The sequence below is a fragment of the Gallinula chloropus genome (assembly GCF_964237585.1).
Source record: "Gallinula chloropus genome assembly, chromosome: 3".
NCBI classification, from domain to species: Eukaryota; Metazoa; Chordata; class Aves; order Gruiformes; family Rallidae; genus Gallinula; species Gallinula chloropus.
The window spans coordinates 122,864,607-122,880,406 of record NC_140087.1 but is presented as its reverse complement, the minus strand read 5'-3'; the positions used below and the strand labels follow the sequence as shown (position 1 = coordinate 122,880,406).

The 15,800-nt window shown below is 59.4% G+C and overlaps 2 protein-coding genes across 2 annotated transcripts; both read right to left on the bottom strand.

The window, feature by feature from the left end:
- Positions 1–67: 67 nt before the first annotated feature.
- CGREF1 (cell growth regulator with EF-hand domain 1) lies at positions 68–1,673 on the bottom strand. The gene is made up of 5 exons (XM_084261394.1): positions 1,570–1,673; positions 1,153–1,230; positions 865–935; positions 662–786; positions 68–573 (listed from the first exon to the last, which is right to left on the bottom strand). Exons 1-5 carry the CDS (start codon positions 1,650–1,652, stop codon positions 145–147), a joined length of 786 nt encoding a protein of 261 aa, XP_084117520.1. The 5' UTR covers positions 1,653–1,673; the 3' UTR covers positions 68–144.
- A 1,286-nt stretch (positions 1,674–2,959) lies between these two features.
- GPN1 (GPN-loop GTPase 1) lies at positions 2,960–15,792 on the bottom strand. The gene is made up of 14 exons (XM_084260991.1): positions 15,700–15,792; positions 14,629–14,722; positions 12,619–12,658; positions 11,336–11,402; positions 10,552–10,589; positions 9,972–10,050; positions 9,783–9,877; positions 8,313–8,358; positions 7,499–7,645; positions 6,269–6,351; positions 5,489–5,528; positions 4,633–4,723; positions 4,081–4,194; positions 2,960–3,454 (listed from the first exon to the last, which is right to left on the bottom strand). The coding sequence occupies exons 1-14, from the start codon at positions 15,769–15,771 to the stop codon at positions 3,363–3,365; spliced, it is 1,098 nt and encodes a 365-aa protein (XP_084117117.1). The 5' UTR covers positions 15,772–15,792; the 3' UTR covers positions 2,960–3,362.
- Between the last annotated feature and the right edge of the window lie 8 nt (positions 15,793–15,800).

Sequence of the window (15,800 nt, the reverse complement as noted above, 5' to 3'; positions counted from 1 at the left end):
GGGCGACCGCACGGTCCCGGTCCCGCCGACACAACCCGGGACCCCCTTGCCGTGTGCTCCCGGGCGGGGCAGGGAGGACGGGGGGCAGCGCGCCCCACGGCACGGCGGGGGGGCTGGCACAGCCCTGCCCACGGCCCCCATCGCCTACCCCTCCTCGTGGTCCCCCCAAACGGGAGCCGCGCCCTCCTCGGGGGCTCCCCCCGCCTTGACGGCTTCAGCCCCGACGGCTTCAGCCTCGGGGGCTTCCTCTGCCTCCGCGACTCCGTCCCGGGGGGGTTCAGTCTCGGGGGATTCCTCCGCCTCCGCAGCTCCGTTCGGTAGAGCTTCAGCCTCGGGGGCTTCCGCGGCTCCGTCCTTTGGGGCCGCCCGCCCCTCGGGGTGGGCACCGCCGCCGGGCAGCCCCGGCCCCTCTGCCGGGCCGCCCACCCCCGCGTCCTCCCCCGGCGGCTGCAGGAGAGGCCGCCCCGGGGGCCCCCGGTCCCGGCCGGGTGAGAGCAGCAGCTCGGAGGGGTCGAGCATCCCGTCCCCGCTCAGGTCCCGCCTCTCCAGGGCTCGGTCGACCAGCGCGGCCACCTGCGGGGACGGGGCCGGTGAGGGTTCCGCGGGGCACGAAGGGCCGGGGGCTCCGCGGGGCGCCAGGGCCCGTCCCCGGGGCACCCACCGCGTCGGGGTCCGGGCGCGCCCCGTCCCGCCGCTCCAGCACCGCTCCCAGCAGCTGCAGCAGCTCCAGCCCGTCCAGCCGCCCGCTCCGGTCGTGGTCGTGCAGGACGAAGAGGTAGAGCAGGGCTGCGGGACACGGGCGCCGTGGGACTGGGGCCGCGTCCCGGCCGCCCCGAGCCCCCCTCCCCGGTCCCGGCGCCTTACCCTGCTCCCCCGTCATGGCCTCCGCGTCCCGCCCGGGCGGGCCCAGGCTCCTCACCGCGCTCCGCAGCAGCCTGGGGGGCGGCGGGGTGGGCTGAGCTGGGCTGGGGACCCCCCCATCCCCACCCCACGGCCGGCACCAGGGGCTGCTCCGCCCTGTGGCGGGTCCCCGGGACCACCCTGCCCCACCGCCGGCTGCCCACCCCCTGCCCCACCGCCGGGTGAGCGGCTCCCCGCGCGCAGCCCCCGGCCCGGGGCGCGGTGCGGGATCCCCGAGGGACGGGCACTCACGGCAGCGCGGGCGGCTCCGGGCTCAGCGGGTCGGGGTCGGGGTCGGGATCCGGCTTGGCGGCTGCGGGGGCCTCGGGCCTGGCCGGGATGGGGGGGACACGACAGCGGGGTGGGGGTGCTATCCGTGTCGCTAGGTGGGGGCAGCGCGCGGGGGGCTGCCCGGCCTGATCGCGGCCCCGCCACCCGCAGCCCCCCCTGTTCCCGCAAACCTCGTCCCGGGCCGCGCACCCCCCGACCCCAGCGCCCACCCACAGCCCTGTGCCTCAGCCGTGCCACCCCCCCCAGCATCCCCCCGCACCCCCCGTGCACCTGTCACAAAACCCAAGCCTGTACCCCCACCCATGTGCCCCCCGTACCCTGCCCCCCGTACCCGTGCCCCTCATACCCCTGCCCCCCCCCGTACCCTGCCCCCTGTACCCCTCTCTCCCAGCCTTGGGGGCCGCCCACGCCGCCGCGATCATCATCAGTAGCAGCAGAGGGGTCATCAGCGGGCTCCTCATCCCGTGGCACCGCGGCAGGGCGGGTACCCCGGGCTGGGGGCGGGGGCGGGGGGTGTCTGCGCCTCGCGGGGGTGCGGGGGGCCCGTGGGACTCGGGCCCTTGGGGAGGGGCAGCGGGGGCGGCTCTGCGGGAGCTTCCGCGGACGCGGTCGCGGCACCGTCGGCTCGTCACGGAGCTGCCCCGTCCTGTCCCGCCCGGGCCCCGCTCTCCGGCCACCCCGCTGCCTGCGGGCGCGGCCCCGGCCCCGGCGCCCCCCGCACCCGCTCCCCGGCCCCGGCCCCACGTCTCGGTGCCGCCCGCCCCGCCCCGGGCCACGTAGCTGACACGTCTCCCCCCCCCCCGCCTCCCCCGTACCGGTACCGGCACCCGCCTCGCCGGGCAGCGCCCCGCCCGCCGGGTCCTCCCCTGCCCGGAGGGGTTCAGCCCCCGCCCGGGCGCCCCGGGGTGGCTCCGGCCGCGCCCCGCCGGCAGCGCAGGGGTTAACCGGCACCCGCAGCAAAGATGGCGGCCGGCGCCACACCTGCCAGTTTCGGGGCGCGGCCGAGGCCGGGGGCGGGGCGAACGGGCGCCGAGGCCCCTCAGTGGCTGAGCCGCGGCCGGGGGCGGGGCCGGGGGCGGGGCGAACGGGCGCCGAGGCCCCTCAGTGGCTGAGCCGCGGCCGGGGGCGGGGCCGTGCCCTGGGGTCCCGTCCCTGGTCCCCACAGAGAGCCGAGGGGGCGGCGCTGCCCCTGCGCTCCCCGGGGCAGAACCCACAGACACCCCGGAGCTCTGTCCGCAGCCTCCTCTTCTCCCGCCTGCACAACCCCAGGGCCCTCGGCCTCCCCTGGGGTCCAGACGGAGCAGCAAATCGCCCACCAGCTCGGGGTTCACTCGGGGTTTCTCATTCCTGCAGCCGGGGTCCCCCAGCCTGGGCCGTGTGGGGTCCCAGAGCCCCTGGGCTGCTGCAGACAGAGGCAGCAGCAGCAGCAAATGTCTCTGTGCAGGGCCCTGGCAGCAGGGGCACCGTTCTCATCGAGCAACAGACCGATGTTCTCTCTGGTCCCCCTCTTGTTAATGTATTTTCAAAAAGCTTTTCACTGCCTGCCAAGGTGCTGGCCAGCCGCAGCTCTAAGCCAGCTTTGGCTCTCAGCTGAAGCCCTTGGTTACCTTCCCTCTCCTGGGAAGTTAATTTACTCAGGCTCTTCCCTGGAGGCATCTGTTCTGTGCCCGGGTGCATCCCGAGGGCAGGGCTGGGAGCACAGAGCGAGTGTCTCGCAGCAGAGTGGTGAGATGCAGCCTCCTGCTATAAACCATCACGCCTTCGTTAGTACATAAAATATTGTTTAATTAAAACTAAACCATGGAGCACTGGACACCGCAGAGATTCCCCTCGTGCCCCAGCTGCAGCAGGCACCCCTCTGCACACAGTGAACAGAGCACACTGCCAGAGCCCAGAAGTGCTCCAGGCTCTGCTGGAGCTCACGGATAAGCTCTTGACCAGCAGCTGGAGTGACCTGAAGTGCTGTCTGGTGCCTCCAGCCCCAGGAAGCCACAGTGGCAGATGCCCAAACTTGCAGTCAGACAGATACAAGACCTTCAGCTCACACGTCTGGGAGTCACTGCAAGACTGATACATCAGAGGAACACAGAGAGAAACGTTCAAGCAAGTTTCTTTAGGCTGTTCTTTTAACTCTGCTCCAAGGGATTCTAAACCCCCTGTTGCTGAAGGTCTCATTCCTTTGGGTTGCTGCTTCTCTGGTATTTTATCCTTGCCTCTTGCATGAAGTTTCTGAAGGCTGGTTCTTCATGACTCTCCTCAGTAACTGGGGGGGGGGAAATACACAGTTAACACTTGTTCTGTCACTGAGCAAAGCTGGGGTCAGGCAAGTCAGAGCAACACATAAAGCCTGTTTGACCTTCAACTGCATTAACAGGCAGAAGAAAGAGGGATGCCAAGAACCAATGGAGGAAAGAAAGGAGGGAGATGAAGTCTGCAAACTGTGCAAGAGAAAGTCACGCTGCAAGAGCCTGGAAACAGCTCTGAGTCCAGGAGTGACAGAGGAAGGAGAGCACCAGGGGCAGAGACCGCAAGGCCAAGAGGAGGATGAAACACACTGTGCCTTGGTCAGGCTTGGAGGTGGCTGCATGCTCCAAGGGTAACAGATCGCCCTGCTCAGGCATGGTATGCACTAACAGGAGTTACCTGCACAGGGAATTCACCATCCTAGAAAATGTCTGTCCTAGAAATAGGATGTTCCCAAGGATCAGAGTGGGATCACCCGAGTGAGCACAGCAGCTCGGCTGCCGCTCCAGAGCCAGGCTGGGTGACACTGTCTCCTTGTTTTCCAGGTCCTCGTTACTGCTCACCCAGCTAATGAAGTACACAGGGTGCTCCCTCAGCAGCCAGCTCTCAGACCAGACCAGACCAGACCACCCCCTGTGCTCCCACCTTCGTGGTCGATGTCATCGCTGTCGCTCTCCCGCTCCTCCTCTTCCTCGGCATCGAGAGCTCCTCGTGTCAGGATCAGCTCGGAGGGACCCATTGCAGAGGCATCCTCAGAGCCTTGAGGGGCACAGACACAGCTGTACACACAGCAGCACACAGACAGGCAGCCAGCCTCTGCCCTGAAAGCTTCTCGTGGCACACGGACACAGCACCGACTCCCTGCTCATGCGAAGGGCCAGAATGCAGCTCTGGGGTCCCAAAGATCACCTTGCTCAGCCTCCCACACAGCAACAGCTCAACCTACAGCTGAGCTTTCCCATGTTCTGATGGAATATTCATTGCCTCAGGTACACCCACTGCTTCACCCACGCAACAGGCTGTCTTCTTCCCTGTGACCAGCACAGAGACCACCCCAGTCCTACCCACCCCAGGGGAACTGAAGCCCCTCTCCTGTTCCAGAGCACGAAGCTGCCATCACACCTTCGCTGGGACCACAGGAAACCAGCACGTGGCTTCCCCAGGCAAGTGCAGTCAGTACTGCTGTAAGGATCGTACCGGTCAGGGTGCTGCCCTGCACACACACGCTGCCCATGTCCTTCCACAGGTGCTCCAGCTGCTCCCTCTTCTGTTCATTCTGAGCATCCTCCTGTGGGCACCAGACGATGCCACACGTGAGGCATCGAGAGGAGAGGAACCTCACCCTGAGAGAGCAGGCTGCTCCCAGCCCAGAAGCAGCTCTTATGTTACAACCAAGAGAGCAGAGCTTTGGGTAAAAACACAGAGCCTTTGGGTAAAAACACAGAGCCTTTGGGTAAAAACACAGAGCCTTTGGGTAAAAACACAGAGCCTTTGGGTTAAAACACAGAGCCTTTGGGTAAAAACACAGAGCCTTTGGGTTAAAACACAGAGCCTTTGGGTTAAAACACAGAGCCTTTGGGTAAAAACACAGAGCCTTTGGGTAAAAACACAGAGCCTTTGGGTAAAAACACAGAGCCTTTGGGTAAAAACACAGAGCCTTTGGGTAAAAACACAGAGCCTTTGGGTAAAAACACAGAGCCTGCTCCAGGCAGGGCACCTCACTGGCACAGGGAGACACAGCGCTGTTCTCAGTGACTCATTTTGCAAAGGTTTCAAGAGAAGTGTCCACCCTTCTGAACAGAGGACAGAAACCTCTCCCAATAACTTTTTCTCACCATTTGCCCCAATAAATGACAACCACGACACCCCTTCGTGTTTGGGAAGGTGCCCCACAATGCCCAGGGGAAACCCCCACGCCAGGGGGAGAACTTTGGGGGTGTTTCCCCACACTGAGTATGAGCAGCAAATGAAACCTCAGATCCTCCCAGCACAGAGGCAACTGTGTGCACAGAAGTGACCCCAAGATGCACTACCCAGGCACAGGAATACTCACCAGCTTCTTCCTCAGGCGCTCGTATTCTGGGCGATATTCCCTGAAGAGAGGAGGAGAGATCCCTCAGAGGCTTGTTTCACAGAACCCCAGCCTGCTTTGGGTGGGAAGGGACCTCAAAGCCCATCTGGTTCCCACCCCCTGCCATGGGCAGGGACACCCCCCGGCCCAGGGTGCCCCCAGCCCCATCCCCTGGGTGAGCAGGGACTCTGCAGTATGCACACCCAGAGGCACGACCCCAACAGACTAATCAGACCCAGGAGCAGGGAGCTGGAGCTCTCTCTCTCCAGCTGTGCAATCCAGATGTGACACTTCCCTCTGACAGTAACCCATGGCCTGGATTAGGGATCTCAAAGTAACTGAGACCCTGGGTTTGCTTTCTAACAGTGTGAAGCTGGCAGCAGAGCCTCCCAGGGAGCACAGGGCCCTGTGCAGAGCACGTTCTCCAGCCACTGACTGAACTGCAGCTGAGTTTTGTCCAGCCTGCTGACCTGGCCTGTCTGTTCAAACCTCCATCACTGTATGGAACCAGAGGGAAAAGGTGACTCCTCAGATTTGCTGGCACATAGAGATGTTACTTTTCCACTGAGCAGCTGGGAGAAGAATTCACCCCTGAATAGTTCCTTTTGACTGACACTTTGTGCTGAGCCCTTGAAGTTATCAGACACCCAGACTGCCTTGGCTGTGGAAACCAAACAGTCCTTCAAACCAAAGGTGTGGGCTCATGAGTTAGTAACTTCAGCAAGCATTCAGTAGGTCAGGGGCCAAAGGTTATCCTCTTACCTCTCATACTCATCTACAGCTTTAGAAAGCTGAACAAAAAACTCCTCCAGTCCTGTGCCCAGCACAGCAGAGACACCAACCACCTGGAACAGAAAACCAGAGCAGAGCTGAGGAGCAGCACATCAAGTGTTCAGGTAACTGGTGGTATCAGAGCTGAAGGAATTACCAGCACCTTAAAAACATCCAACCAACCAACTCCCAGACAACAGCAAACCCTAGAGAGTACAGGACAACGTGCTCACTTCACCATCACCCTGGCATAAGGGTATGTGGTACAACTCCCACCTCTGCCACCCCTACTTTCAACCTCTTTCTCCACCTGCAGCTCATGCTTGCTGCCTCCCCTTTTTGATCCTTCCTTCCTTCTCTGTCTCTCCCTGTTTACCTCAGCAACCATGTTCCTTCCTGTCTGCTGTACAAATTTCACTGTGGGGAGGAGGGAAGAAACAGTTGGGAAAACAAAGCAAGAGAACCTGCCTGTGCACCCATCCTTGTACCTCCCACCCCAAGGCCCTGCAGAACCCAGCAGCTAAGGCAAGCACTGCCCAGGCGTGAGGAGTAAGACAGGGCAGGTCAGAAGCCTTCCTCCTGCTGCTGTGGTTGCCCTTGACAGCCCCCGTTCTGGTTCTGAACCTCGCCCTGTGAGCGGGTGGTACGAGGGCTGCAGCATCAGCGTGCCAGAACCAGAGGTGAGACAGAGCAGGAGAGCTGCCCTTTCATTAATGAAGTCCTAACGAATTTGTGCTTGGCTGAAGCACAGTGTGGAACGTGCCCACGCCCCAGGACAGCCAGTGATGGAGTTTCATCAGTGCCCATGGCAATACTTTCAACGTGCTCACCTGCTTCCCAACCTGAGCTGCTCTGTCACGACCCTCCAGCCATTTATCCTGCTCTTATTAAACTGATTCTCTAAAGATACCTGGGATTCAGACTATTGGTAGCTGGTACTGGACATCCAGGAGGAGATGGTCAGGGACCTGCTGCACTGTATAGATGTGCTCAGACCTATGGGGATGGGATGCACCCAAGGGTGCTGAAAAGGCTGGTGGGGAGGGCTCCCCAGGCCACTTTCCATCACCTCCCAGCAGCCCTGGCTGACTGGAGAGGTACCAGCAGACTGGAAAACAGCCAACGTAACCCCCTGTATGAGAAGGGGTAGAAGGATGATCCAGGAAAGGATCTTGCCTTCTCCAGGCTTTTATGCCAGGTATTTAAATAAAGGACTCTCACCTTTAATGAGCTGTAGAATTCATCCAACACTAAACTCATGGAGCGAGTCAGGTTGCTGACGTAAGAGGTCTCTTGGTTCAGGGCATCCTGAAAGGTCTCAAAGTCCTGCATCCATTCTACTGCAAAGCTGTGGTCGATGATGTCGGTCTGGAAGGGGAAGAGAAGGTTTCAGCAGCAGTAACTGTGAATTCTTCTCCTTAGGCTGTTAAGTGGACAAAGAAAACCTTCAATTTTAAAGTCAATCCCCCAAGGCTGACCTGCCCAGAACACCCAGCCCTGGGGCTCTGGTTTCTAACCAAACCAAACTCAAGCACAGGAAGAGAAGGGAAGACAAACAACCACTATCCTGTCTCAAGAAGGCCTGTTTAAGGAAACAACTGCAAGTCAAGAGGCTTCTGTGGCTTCCTGGAAAGGGGCATCCAAATATGGCACGCTGTACAGAGAGCTCAAGTTGTGAATATGAGATCATGGGGCCACGGGGATGCTCAGGGGGCTGGAGCAGCTGCCCTGTGGAGAGAGGCTGGGGGAGCTGGGCTGGGTCAGCCTGGAGAAGAGAAGGCTGTGGGGGGACCTCACTGCAGCCTCCCCGTCCCTGAAGGCAGCAGAACACGTTTCAAACTGCTCATACCCCCTCCGAGGTGAGTGCTGGGCTGTGGCTGCCCGTGCCCACCCCCCTGTTGGACCCAGAGCTCAGGCACAGCTCCCTCCCAGCCCCCTGCTAGAGAAGCTGTTACTGCAGGAAGACAGAGCCAGCACAGCACGAGCCAAGCAGAAAAGCTTCTGCCAGGGAGCAGGAACCAGAGCTGTAACTTACCTTGTTCATCACAACAATGAAAGGCAGCTTTGTCTTGTACAGGATGCTGGGGGGAACAAAAACCAAACAGAATGATTTCAAAATTCATTTCAATCTCACCAAACAGAGAGAAAAATCAAGCATAAGGCTGACAAGACCTGTGCAAAGCTGAGTATTTGACTCCAAAAGACAATTCTTCCCCTCTGCACCAACTAGAACATGTTTCTCACCCAGAGAGTATGCTCCCCCCAAGATGCACATGGACACTGTCAGACACAAAAGCTCCTCCAACTTCCTCCAGCTGGTTTAGGTTGATATTTCCTGGACTTTGAGATCTCAGTGTTGAACTCTGCCTTTTCTGTTTTCTGACCCAAACCTTAGGTTCTGAGATACCAACAGTGAGCTGAGCAATAAATGCAAGTAGCTCTATAAAGCTGACATCTAAGCTCACTCTATAAAGTTAACACCTACAAAGCAAATCCACCCTTAAGCAGGAGCTTAGGTGTACATTTCACTGGATATATTCTAGCATCTTCTGCTCAGGGCTCATGCCAGAAGATGCAGCACGTGGTAAGACACACGTCCCACCACAGTGATGACACAGTGTGGCACCACAGCACAAGGACTGACAGGCTGTTTGCAACATTTACTATGTCCTATGACAGCTCTGGATGTGCTGATGTTTAGGTAGGGATTCAGTCCCTGGTTTAACATGAAAGAAGACTGAAAAATCCATAAATGAGCAGGAGGAAGAGAGGCCATCAGGAGCCCCGTGCCATGCTGAGCTCCAAACAAGCCCTGAGGAATCACTGGAAGTATCATTAATATTTCAACCCCCCTGAATACTCTGTGTTTGGGAGAAGGAGCATCAGCTGGGCTGTGCTGATACATCTTGGGTAAATTATTTTCCAGGCAAGGTGTTAGGGCTGGCACGAGCAGCCTTCATCACACCAAGGTCTGGTGGGTTAGTTCAGAGGAGGAGCTGTTGGAGAGGGTCCAGAGGCCACAGAGATGGTCCGAGGGCTGGAGCACTGCTCCTTGTGAGGAAAGGCTGAGAGAGATGGGGGTGTTCAGCCTGGAGAAGAGGAGGCTCCAGAGACTTGTTACTGTGGCCTCTCAGCATTTCAAGGGGCTGTAAGAAGGTTGTCAGGACAGGTTTTTACCCAAGGCCTGCAGCAACAGGAGCAGGGGCAATGGTCTTAAACTGGAAAAGGGCAGGTTTAGACTGCAGAACTGTTTTGGGATGATGATGGCAAGAGAGTGGTGCCCAGAGGAGCTGTGGATGCCCCACCACTGGAAGGGCTTGAGCTCAGGTTGGACAGGGCTGTCAGCAGCCTGAGCTGGGGGAAGATGTCCCTGCCCACAGAAGTGGGGCTGGACCAGGTGGTCTTTACAGGCCCTTTCCAACCCAAACTGCTCTAAGATTCTCCCCCAAAGCCAGTACCAGAGAGACAGGGCAAGGAAGCAGGCTGGGTTTCCATCTCCTCTCACCTGCAGGCATACAGCATGTTGGACATGAAGGTGATGGGGTTGGTGCTGCGAGAGGTGTCCATCACATACACAACCACTGAGGGGAAGGAGGACGCCTGGAAGCACAGGGCAGGAGGCATTTTAAGAGCAGGTACCTGCTGCCCAACAGCCACTTCTTGCACACAGCCCAGGCACGCAGAGAGCACTCACCAGGGCCTCTGTTATGATGGTTCCTGACGCCGACCAGGTGAACACCTCGATCTGCCCCGGTGTGTCAATGATCACATACCTGCAGAGAACACACCCAGGACAGCAGGGGACATCAGTTAGGCACACGCTCCTCTTCCTGGTAGATTGCCACAAGCACACAGTGGCAAATCACATCTTTGTTCTACAACAGGCCAGAAAAGCTTCTCCCAGAAGCAGGGAGTTTTATGCACCTGCCTTAACGCTTCCTGCCTGAATTTTGTAACTAGAAAGCACACATCTCTCATCAGGGACTACTGAAGCTGAGGGCATCGATCTGACAGGCAAAAACTCTTCAGAGCAAGCACTGATTCTTGCCTGTCTGAGCAGCACATGAGAAGGAAACGACAGTCTGATGGAGAAGGAAAGCAGAACTGCACACAAAGAAAGTCTGATTTCTGTTACAGTTCTGTGCCCTCCTCCACAGGAAATTCATGCCAAGGCTGAACAGCCAGGAAACATGCAGAGAACTGTTCTAAGGTTCCCCAAGGTTCTCCTTCCCACACAGGTCCCAGAGAAGCAGAGCTTGGCACCATGTACTCACTTGGAGGCGTTTTGTCTTTTCTCAATAAACTTCATCACCTGAGTGAAAAAGCAGCACACTGTGTTTAGGCTCATTAACAGGAGGCTCCTGTCATCATCATTTAATTAGAGAACTGACATTAACTCAAACAGCTACATGTGTCTATGGGAAGAAGGCTGCAGTCTCTGAGCTTTGCAGTGTCAAAGCTCCTTCCCACTGAGGAAGGATGGAAAATGCTCAGGCACAGGTCATAGCCTTGGTTCTGTCTGGAGAAATCCCAGAACCCCAGCCTGGTTTGGGTGGGAAGGGACCTCAAAGCCCATCTAGTTCCAACCCCCTGCCACAGGCAGGGACACCCCCCAGCCCAGGGTGTCCCCAGCCCCATCCAACACGGCCTTGAGCCCTGCCAGGGATCCCAGGGCAGCCCCAGCTCCTTTGGGCACCCTGTTAGGGTTTAGGAGAGCAGCCAGCTACTGAGCAGCCCAAGGAAAACCCGACCCCCTTCCAGAAGCCAGCCAGCCTCCCTGCTTCCAGCCCAGAGCACAGCGCAGCAGAGCGGCTCTGGACAAGGGCTGGAGAACGCTCTCTGCACAAGGCTTCTAACTTCCACTTTTATAAAGGCTGAAAGCCCGAAATCTCACAAAGGAGAGCGAGCTAATGGCACCCCCTGGGTGCTGTGGGACCCACGGCGCTGCAGGCAGAGTGCTCCTGACTCCGAGGAACTACCAGCACGGTGCTGCCAGGGACTCCAGCAGCACCAACAGCCCCACTCCCTGCACAGCCCCGCGTCGCAGCCGCCTCGTACCTGATCAAACCTTGTAGCAAAGAGGTTGAGGGAGGTCACTATCCCACCATTGGGGCCCAGCCCGTATCTGGATGGGTCTCATTCAGGAAAGCAGGTGATTATGCAGATCCCCAGGCTGCTCTTTTCCCAGTTCTCGCAGCAGCTGGCGCGTCCCACGCCCCCCAAACGCCTCTTAGCAAGAGACAGCACCCCCAACACACAGTCAGTCGGAACACTAAGTCATATGGTAGCGTATCAAGCAGAACGCAGCCAGCATAACAGGCACAAAGGGTTCCTCCCTCCTGCCCAAGCGTGGCAAAGCAGCTATGCCCTGGCTTCCCCTCACCCTTACTCAAGCCTCCCGCGCTGGAGAAAGAGCACACACACCTATGTGTGCACACCAAAGCCCCCTCTGTCTGACCAGAAACACTCCCCACCCAGCCAGTAGCTCAGGGCCGAGCAGTGCCCTGACCCCACCCCGTCTGTACTTCGGGTGGTGAGATGGTGTCCTGCACGGGCTGGTTTCAGAAGGTAAATGGTGATCTCACTGAAAACGTTGTACAGACACTCCAAGAGACACTGCTTCACCAGGAGGTGAAGGTTTCAGTCTTCCTCCATGCACACAGACCTCTACACTGACCTTATTCAAAGAGTTACTTTATGAGGCTGCACAGGGCCCAGCGCTGGCTCGGGGCAGACGCTGCTCCAGCTCTGCAAGCACCAGGCCAGGCACCTCCCCTGCTTCATGGGGTGTCTAAACACTCACAGCTGCTGCGATGAGAGGGAAGGGTGCAGCCAGCCAGCCAATGTGACTGATAAAGCAGCTTCAGCTCATTGCAAGCACACACCTCCTTCGATGCCTCCTACCACCCGTTGTACCTGTCGAGTTCTAACCGGCTCCTCACTGAAGGTCACACACTGCACCCCTCCTGCAGCCTGGGAATCGTGTCTCTTGCTCGTCCCAGGAGCACTGAATCCTTATCACAGCTCCTGCCCCCAGGTCCCGTGGCCTTGCTGCACGACACACAGGGACACGCTGGCCGACTGCTGGCCCTGCTGCTCTCACCAGGCGGCGTGGGGCCTGCTCTGAGCCACGCAGGCCGCTGCTGGCACAGCCGCCCCACAGGCTCCTCTCAGGCCACCCTGCAGCTCACAGCCAGGCACACAGCACACCCACACACCACACCGGAGCTTCTGTTCACACATTCTGCTGGCAACCAAACCAAAGGGCAGCTAAAGCCCTGGTCCCCCTGCTGCAGTGGGCAGAGGTGACGGCTGCTGTCACAAAGCCAGACAAAGGATACTGCTTCATCACCTCTTTGTACTTCACAGTGTCCCTGATATCTAGAGGAGGGAGACAGACAGATTTAGCAGATCACTTTGAAACACCCTTCTCCATCCACCTCCCGACAGTGAAGGCCCTTCGCTCTCTACCAGATCTCCTCTGGCCTCAGTAACAGACCTGGCCCCAGCAGGAGAGACCTCACAGGTAGAAAATCTGACACATGAGCTGTGTGTCATAGGAAACCTCATATAATTCACATTAAACATAGAATCACAGGATCCCAGGGGTTGGGAGGGCCCCCCAGAGCCCCTGGGGTCCCACCCCCTGCCCAAGCAGGGTCCCCAGGACAGGGGCTGGGATCTCTCCAGAGAAGGAGACTCCACACCCCCTGGGCAGCCTGTCCCAGGGCTCCCTCACCCTCACTGGGAAGAAGTTCTTCCCCACACTGGGGGGAACTCCCTGGGCTCCAACTTGAGCCCATCGCCCCTTGTCCTGTCCCCACAGACACTGAGCAGAGGCTGCCCATGGCCCCCTGGGTCCCACCCTTCAGCTCTTGATCCCCAGTGATCAGATCCCCTCTCAGGCTCTTCTCTGCAGGCTGAACAGCCCCAGCTCCCTCAGCCTTTCCTCCCAGGGGAGATGCTCCAGCCCCTTCAGCATCTCTGTCCCTCCTCTGGACTCTCTCCAGGAGATCCCTGGCTGGTTGATCCCAGGGAGCCCAGACCTGGACACAACACTCCAGCTGGGGTCTGGCCAGGGCAGAGCAGAGGGGGAGGATCCCCTCCTGTCACCTGCTGCCCACACTCCTCCTGATGCCCCCCAGGAGCACCATCAACTTAGGTATTCAGCAGTGTTCAGCAGTAACAGCTTCTTCTCTTGAGCTTTACTCTCAGCTGATCAACATCAATTAAGAAAATATATATATATTATAGATAACATTATTATTAATTATCCAGTGCTGGAACAGGTACTCTGACTACTCATCTGAATCACTAAAACAACTTCAGTATCCACACAGCCTTCCTCACCTCTGGAGAGGCAGGCTGATGAGCTCCAGAAGGTTTCAGAGACGGGTCCCTCACATCACTAGTGACTGGTAGAAGCCCTGTGATCAGCTGAACACAGGGGCTGCTGAGGGCTTTGCTGTAGCACCCACCCCTCTTGGTGTCCTTCCAAGAAGTTACGTGGTAGCAGGTATGGCCACCACTGTTCTGGATGTAGGGAACCAGAATGGATCTGGTATGTTCATCACCGACCAAGAGCACAAGAACCCAAACCCAGCAAAGCACATCAGAGGGTGTAAAAACAATAAATGCCACAGAAGAATGCCTTTGGTCCTGAAAACCCCCATGTTAAACTCTGGCAGGAGAAAGGAGCCACCTATAAAAAACCAAACACCAACCAGACACCAACACACCTTAAAGTCACAGAATCACAAGGTTGGAAAAGACCTTTAAGATCATCAAGTCCAACCATTCCCATCCCAAGCTAAACCAGATCCCTGAGCACCTCATCTCCCCTCTGTTAAACACCCCCAGGGCTGGGGACTCAGCCCCCTCCCTGGGCAGCCTGTGCCACAGCCCCACAACTCTACTAGGGAAGAACTTTGCCCTCCCAGCTGAGCTGACCCTGCCCTGGGGCAGCTTGAGCCCAGTGCCCCTTGGCCCATCTCCTGGCCCCTGGCTGCAGAGACCATCGCCCACCTCTCTGCACCCTCCTGGCAGGGCAGGGGAGGTGGGGAGAAGGGCTCCCCTCAGCCTCCTCTGCTCCAGGCTCAGCACCCCCAGCTGCTCCTCAGAGGATTTGCCCTCCAGCCCCTTCCCCAGCCTGGCTGCCTTCGAATCTCTTCAAGAGGATACAAGTACCCTAGGCAACTGCCTCACATCCCCGGTGCCAGCACCCCTGGGCCCAGTTCACAGAATCCCAGCCTGGTTTGGGCGGGAGGGGACCCCAAAGCCTCCCTCCCAGCCTCCCAGCCTCCCTCCCTCCCTCCCTCCCCCCCTCTCCCCGTCGGGGCCGCAGGACTCACCGATGCTGGCGGGGAAGGGCAGGTCGTGCACGGCGGGGTCCAGGTTGATCACGTAGGGAGGGCAGTGCTGCCCGTGCAGGTGGGCTGTGAGGCGCTGGGGAGACACCAGCCGCGAGCTCAGGGGATGTGCTGGGTTGGAAGGGGCTGTTGGTGTGAGTGCTGGGCACGGGCTGGGTGTACACTGAATCATGGAGTGGCCAGGGATGGAAGGGCCCTGCCAAGGCCCCCCAGCCCCACCCTGCAGTGACAGGGACATCTTCACTGGAGCAGGGTGCTCAGAGCCCCATCCGCCCTGACCTGGGGTGTCTCCAGGGATGGGGCCTCCCCCACCTCTCTGGGGGCCCTGGGCCAGTGACCCACCCCCCTCAGAGGGAAGAACTTTGTCCCAACACCCACCCTAAATCTCCCCTTTCCCAGTTCAACCCATCCCCCCTCGTCCCATCGCTCCCTGCCCTGGGAACAGCTCTTCCCAGCTTCCCACAGGCACCTCTCAGGGGCTGGAAGGGGCTGGAAGGTCCCCCCAGAGCCTCCTCCCCCTCCCAGGCTGAGCCAGCCCAGCTCTCCCAGCCTGGCTTCACAGCAGAGCTGCTCCAGCCCTTGGCTCATCTTTGGGGCCTCCTCTGGCCCCTCTCCAACAGCTCCACGTCCTCCTTGTGTTGGGGACCCCAGAGCTGGACCCAGCACCCCAGCTGGGGTCTCCCCAGAGCAGAGCAGAGAGGACAATCCCCTCTCTCACCTGCTGCCCACACTCTGGGGATGAGCCCAGGATGGGGCTGCCACATTGGTGGCTCCTGTCCAGCTTCTCCCCCACGAGTCCCCCAGGTCCTTCCCCTCAGGGCTGCTCTCCAGCCCATCATCTCCTGCCCTGGAGGGATAACGGGGGTTGTCCTGACCCTGCCCTCGCTCTGCTGAACCTCCCGAGGTTCCCCTGGGCCGCTGCCCACCCTGCCCAGCCCCTCCGGATGGTCCCCAGCCCCCCGGCACAGTGACCTCACCGCCCGGCTCGGCACCACCAGCCCCGCTCCGGGCTCACCGCCCCGTGACGAGGCCTCCGGGGCCGCCGCCGCTCACCTGCACGAAGCTGGTCTTCCCGGAGCCGGCCATGCCCAGCACCAACACGCACACGGGGGCCGCCGCCGCCATCTTCCCGGCGCGCGCGTCTCCTTCCGGGG